Source organism: Meleagris gallopavo, chromosome 1, assembly GCF_000146605.3.
Source record: "Meleagris gallopavo isolate NT-WF06-2002-E0010 breed Aviagen turkey brand Nicholas breeding stock chromosome 1, Turkey_5.1, whole genome shotgun sequence".
NCBI classification, from domain to species: Eukaryota; Metazoa; Chordata; class Aves; order Galliformes; family Phasianidae; genus Meleagris; species Meleagris gallopavo.
Genome location: NC_015011.2, coordinates 81,703,908 through 81,710,956, shown reverse-complemented (window position 1 = coordinate 81,710,956; position 7,049 = coordinate 81,703,908). Strand labels below are relative to the sequence as shown.

At 37.1% G+C, this 7,049-nt stretch overlaps 1 protein-coding gene across 4 annotated transcripts in view; it reads right to left on the bottom strand.

Moving 5' to 3' along the window:
- The window catches only part of NME7 (NME/NM23 family member 7), an 88,716-nt gene that overhangs the window by 71,033 nt on the left and 10,634 nt on the right, over positions 1-7,049 (bottom strand). For all 4 annotated transcript variants that reach the window (XM_031556175.1, XM_031556180.1, XM_031556181.1 and 1 more), the window contains exon 2: positions 2,415-2,522. In XM_031556175.1, the coding sequence (XP_031412035.1) occupies positions 2,415-2,522 (108 nt within the window). The remainder of the gene's footprint in view (positions 1-2,414; positions 2,523-7,049) is intronic.

Sequence of the window (7,049 nt, the reverse complement as noted above, 5' to 3'; positions counted from 1 at the left end):
AAAAAAAGGAGGCATCTATCTGTATTAACGAATCCTTGAGTGGAATTCTGGATCTGCTTAAAATATTTTTATAATACAAACGAAAAGTCACAGCAGAAGAAATTTAAGATGGTTTTGATTTTTTGTTTATTTTCTCTCTTCCTTTTCTTATGTATATATAACAGGTAAATTGTCCACAATAATTTCTCCTCTCTAGGAATGTGACCTTTTCAAAGATTTCTTCTTTATTTTAGGAAATCTTCTCTAGAAAGAGAAGTTGTTTGGATTTAAAAATTCTGCATGAGAGTTGTTAACTGTGGAAAACTTGGATAGTTGGGGATGTCTCAACTTAGTCTGATCAGAAACATTGCTTGCTGTCCTTGCAAAAACCTGTGCTGCTTTCTAATGGCTACAAAGCAAGCTGGAAACTTGTCACGTTATTTCCATTGTATTTTTCCTTCACAGGAAGGAGCAAGATACGAAGGACTAAGAAACAAATAGAATGCCAAGAACCTCACATAACATAAACATTCAACAGCTCTATTCCACTCTCAGCTAAAGCATGTACAATGGAGAGCTATCATTGCAGAGACGGGAAAGGTGATGCGACAGCTCTCTCATAAGCGGAGAGAAGCTGGCTCATATCCATTACCTCTCTTCTCCGACAATGCATTAGAGGTAAAGTGAGCAGCTGCCCCATCTCCTTGGGAAGATACAAAAGAGCCAGAAGAATTTTGTAGTAATGAAAAAAGAATCTCCAGACCCCAGATAAGTTTTGAAAACCATAAATAAATCCAGAAAATCATCTTAAATGCAATTTCTGTCTGCAAATTCACCTCCAAACTGAACTTGAGAAATTCCTTCTGCAGAGATACTTCTGGCATTTTTGCTTTTTTTAGCAGTTATATTGATCTCACACAGTCCACGCAAACTCATGACTGCATACACACAATACTATCTCAACCCTGAGAACACAGTGGCAAAACATAAGAACCTACCAAGTCATAGGTATTTGATGCATAAAGCTCAAGAACACCTTGAAAGCTCTTGGTTTTGAGACATCTAGGAGAAATGAACAACAATTTTGTCAGCCTACACATGGTTGTGTAGGAAGATTATTACGGCTCCTGACTGATTAGCTCTGATGTCTCACAGAAAAAAAATCCTCACGTTTTGACAACTGTACACACATATATCATACAAATAACTAAGTTAAAAGGGACAACATCACAGTAGAGTTTATTTCAAGAGATTATCAGTGCAAAGTGCATCTCCTCACACAGGTGGTACCATGGTTTCAGTAAATAGCAGTTTGGATAAGAAAAAGGTAGATTCTGATAGTTCTGTTTATTTCTGTGTTTGATGTTTAAGGCAAGAAAATTTAAAAAATATATTGAAATTAATAGACTATATTCAATATTCAAATTTAGGCTATTCTCAGACCTTTAGATCCTCATTAAAAATCTAGAAAACTCTAGTCAAAAATCATTCATTCATTCCTAAACGGAAGCACAAAGCACTGGTTGGCTATTTTACTGGATTATCAGTACAGGATTATCTGTACTATATGCTTGTTTTAACCTGCTGTATAATCAATGGATATACAGATGGTGTATATATATATATTCAGGAGCTTGGCTAATATAATTTATATTGGAGTTGTGGGAGAAAGCCACTCATCCCTGTCCTGAGCTTGCGAGATGAACTCCAATGGAGCAGATCTCCAGAGAGATCCTTCCCCACTGGCAGTCAGCTCTTAAATGGGTCTAGGAGAGGTGGAGCCAGGCGCACCCCTTCCTGCAGCACAGGTGATTTGCCTTCACCTGTGCTCCCGTGGCTGACTCATTGCTCGCCTCAGGTGATCAATCAGAGGTTCAGGCTGTGATTCAGCAGCCCCATACACCTGCTATCAATTAAAAATGAGGATTAATTAAACATACCACAAATCAGAAAGGTCTATGCAAGAACCAATAATGGAAAAATTTGGATTCCACTCTCAGAAGCATCCTTCCTTGCATTAAAACCAAATTAGTTCACTGTTTCCTCCACTTTGATAGAAGTTGTTTACAGCTAATGCTTCAGAGACTTCTAGAATTCTAACTGAAAATTATTCTTGTTAGGGATCACCTTCAATTTGTGTTTCTCATGCAGTAGGTTGATGCTGCTGAGTTCCAATACTTAATCCAAGAAGAGATTAAATGAAGACAGATTCGTGAAAATGAAACTCTCCAAGTTTAAGACAAAAATCATTAACATGGAAGCTCTTGCACATGCTCCACTGTGAACTAGCACACTTGCTTTTCTTCTAGTTTGAGAAATAGAGAAAAGTATGTCTTAAATTACAACTTAATTACTTGGAAAAATAATTGGCAGTGTTTTTCCATTTTATAAGCAGTTTAATTATTATATTTAAAATTACTGCTTTTTATTCTTACCATTTCAACTGATCCATCTTTCGGATAATACAGAAGCTCGTAACGCCGAAAGAGTGAAGCATTTGGGTCATACCATTCAGCAGTGAAAGCAAACCTGTCATCTTGACTCTGCAAAGACAAAAAGGAGGGCTACTGAAGTAATCACACATGCAATAAATATACAATTCTGTTGCATTTGTTATCTTATCAGAAAAGTAAAAATTGTTATTGAATGCATTTGTCACCAGCTGTATTTATCAAATGATGATATGCAGGGTGTGCATCTTATCACTTGTTACGCATCACCTTTTAAGTGATGATAAAAACAATATGGCAGTTTTCAAGGAAATCTCAAAACTTATTCTGATTCCACCAGCCATGAAATCTGGACTTTTGTAGTACTTGTGAGACTTAATTTTGTTACATTGAGTCAGGGATTAGACTTACTTTCATTTGTTGAAAAAATGTGCTTGTTCCCAATTAAAATACTGAATTTTGTCATGTTTCCCCACACAGCTTACAAGAAAACCACATTCTTCCTGAGCTGTGATATCTGAACTTCTGTTAATGTTGAGATAAACAGAACTAAGGACAGTAGTGTGATTCATGAGTTAACCTCCTGAAATGTACATAAAGCATAAACAACCTGAGTGCATTTACAACTTATTTTCTGCTCTTAAGAAGCATGCTTTGAAAGGCAGACTGCAATAATTCTAGATCTGTAGATATATGCTCTGCTTCCCCTTACTCACCCTTGAGGGAAGTAAGCACAAAGGCGATGCAATCTAAGTGGATGTGCAGCTCTAGCACCTCTTAGTGGCATATGTTAGCTATTGATATTGCAATATCAGCTATTTGATAGCTGTTAGGTGGAGTTGCAGCCAACTAAGCCTTTTTGTCACCATATTTTAGAAAACAACATTTTAGTTGCTTCAAAGACTTCCCACTAAGAAATGGGACAGAAAGACTTCATGTGGGCTTCCATGACTATGGAAGTAGATTAAAAAAAAATCATAATCACTTTTGTGGTGAGTGGAAGCCTAAAGAAATAAAAAGATAACAAGTCCACAAATCTGTGATCTGCTTTTGTTGTCAAGTGCATTTTTGCTTCAACATCTTCAGCTTAAAACTGACTTAAGAGTTTTTGCAGGTTACTGTCTGAGCACAAGTAGCAATGAGAAAGAATGAGATAAGAATAATTTCAGAATTTCACAGTGTGATGGATGATTAGGTCTAGGCAGTTAAAAGCATCATGTCCTACTGTCAGCCCCTATGGTGCCCCTACACTGCAAAACAAATAGAGGATCCTATCAGAAAAACTCACCCAATGCCATGTGAAGGCTGCAAAACTCTTATTTCTAAATGCAGAAGTTCAAACAGCAATGAACTCAATATTTGCACAAGTAACTTTAGAAGTTTAGAAGTAACTTGCGTTCTCTACAGCAGACACTACAGCTTTTGACATTATTTAAGCACATCTTTTAGGCACAGAATGATGCACAAAAAGTTCCCTGAAGACTTACCCTAGTTTCTGATCCTTAGTTAAGTTAGTCATGCTTGTGTTTTCATTGCTACTGCCATCATTCTAGATAAACGTAAGCCAGAATAAACACCTTCCTATGGCAAATCTCACACTTCAGGTTTTCCATATGGGCCTGTTCTTGACAATAATGAGGACTAACAGATAATAATAAATGACTGATTTCAACCTTGTTCTTAAATGCACTCATACTGCTGGAAGACAAGACAAAACAAAACATTTGACTGATGAATTTGACCACCATCTTAAAGATGCACGTTATATAGAACCACAGTGAACCAATAGTCGGCTGAAGAGGTTGTCTAAAAAGAAAAGCAGTTCTTGTTCCTGGAGTACTAACTCCAGAAGAGGACTTCTGATGCAGAAGGCTGCATCAAAGTTCATTTTCGAGATCTTACTCAATGCCTGAGCTATTCATTTCTGTTATTCAGCAAGCTCTACTGCTTGCTTTGTATTTATATACATTTATATTAGCTGAATGACTATTCTGTATTATCTTCTTTTAGGACGGCAAGCAAATCCAAGGCAAAAAGGCTATTTAGTTATGGAAAATGCCACTGAGCTACACACTCAATGTACTGCAATGGAATCAGTAGGAAAGTTTAAATTGATTGCTATTTTACTACCTGAAAAACATGTAGAGCTAGTAGTTTCCTAAAACAATCACAGCGAAGTCTCCCATTATCTCGGGAAATGGCTGAAACGTGTCAGTTGTAAAATCATATCAGTGTGAACAGTCCGACTAGTAACAGAACAAGGCAATCTAGGCATATCATAACAAAAACTTCTCCTTTTAAAACAGCTCTCATTCATTTCTGTCTCTCTACTCATTACAATCACACACCTTCCTTCATGGCTATACTACTAAACAAGCAATAAAACTTAAGTTTTCTTTACTTTTCACATCAGTGGAAAAAAATACCAGAATATCAGAAAACCTAGAACTAACTGTCTGCTTTGTATTTAGGTATCGATAGTTTTAAAGTTGCTGTCTTCAAGTTCAGTTTTTACAGGCTCTTTTCATTGTGAAAACCAGCGCATAAGAAATCAGTGACATCAGGAATTCACCTAACGTGAAGATGAAAAAAAAAAATTCTCTTCTTTAATAGACTGCAGAGAAAAACATTTTGAAACACATGCAGGTTTAGCTAGCTTGGTTTTTCTTACTTTGTATTTCTATGTATGAATACACAGTAGAAGTATGGTTTCTATGGCTCTGTGCATATGAGAAACATTTACTGAAAAACAGATGTATTTTTTTTTTTAATCAAATATTGTACATAGTACTGAAAGTGATGCAAGTAGCAGCAGCTCTCAGCTAGCATGGGGCTACGTTCTGGAAGCTAAATCAAAACACTCATGACAAAACTGCGCTCATAAAAAACTCAGAGGGAAATGGTTTGCCTGGACCATAGTTGCCAATGAAGCCCACAGCCTGAAAGGAGAATGCTCAGTAAGCTGGGCAGGAAAAGATCTCTTGCTGTATAAATTCTTAAATTTCCACACGGCTTCTGTTCAGCAGTAAAACAAAAGTGGAGCTTTCAGAGATTCTCAGGTGAAGGAACACAGTGATGGAACAGCAAAGTTCAGGCACTAAGGAACTTGCATGCGAAGGTAGAGAAATAGCATCCCTCTGATCCGAGCTAGGCAGAGCACGATGCTTCCTGACTGCCACATCACTTTATTCTTATGTGATGCACACTTACATTTTTCCTCTAGTTTTGACTAGAAATTTCACCCTGGAGCTTTTCTTATAATGGAGGAAACAAGAAATAAGTGCTTAAGTAATCTGTATTTTACTGGACATATCTACTTTCTGGCTCTTCACAGTCTAAGAGAAGAGCAGTTGAAGTGATTCCTTGTGTTAATATACAAGTAACAATTTATTTTTTTTTCTAAACAAGGGTATTGCCTTTCATATGACTTTTTATTACTATACAGATAATTCTGTTCCATCAGGAAGCCTGATATATTAATATCAGTTAATATTAATATTTTAATATTTTTTTTTCCATTTGCCAATTCATGATCTCCAGCTGTAATCTCTCTGATCTCTAATCAAGTAGAAGCAACCACCCACACGTATAATAGTTACCAGCCTGCAATGTTTCATAACCTCTACAGCTCAGTACTCCAGAAAATTTCACATGGAACTACCAAAATAGTTCTTAGAATTAAAGGAGACCTGAGGTATCTAGGAAGTCCACCTTTACATGCTATCAGTAATCTATTGGGGCTTACACATGCTATCAGAAACTTCAACGTGCATGAAATATTTGACATGGACTCACAGACTGCTGCCCGCACATTTAAAAGTTTGGGAGTCACAAATAATATCACTGTTCTAAGTCAGCAGATTTATGTCTGCTGCTCCTTCGATTTTCCCAGTGATTCTGAAATCAGATCAGAAGGAGAATAAAAGCACATGAATCAACTCCCAGAGAAGCAATAAAAAGACTGCAAAAACCTCAGCAGAAGCTGAATCAGAGCCAGAAAGATCCATCTTGGTCTCAGCATTCTGTATTTTGTAAATCTCAGTGCTGTCACAGGGAAAGGTGTGCTCAAGCATGGGTTTCAGTGGTCAAGCTGCTTGTACAAAAATTGATGTGAGCACATTGGGCCAGCACAAGAATGATTCTCACATCAAACGGGTATTTCTCATAATTCATAAAGAAAACTTACCAGAAAGCCTGCCCTAAGTCTTCCTAACATTCTGGCAATAGTTCTTAGAAAAAAAAATGCAATAATTTGTCCTTTCTACGTCAACCTGGTGGCACTGTCTGACATATTTTGGGTGAGCAGGAATATTTTTAATAAAAAATAAGATGGTATCAAAAATCAAATATACAAATTATTTCAAAACTTTTCAGGTGACAATACGAGGCTGAATCCAACATAAAGAAGTCTACTTGTGTGCCTGCCTAGGGAGCTGCATGTCCAATAGGACACCTGGCTTTACAAGTAGCACCGTGTGCTTCTGAATCCAGACAAAACGTGTCACTTTAATTAGCTTTAAAGAAGGTCTCTGCCAGTAGGCTTCGAGTGCTTTTCTTTTACATAAGGACATCTCAAATGTGACAGCCCCCTGCGGATAAATTCATGAAGCTGAAGGACCA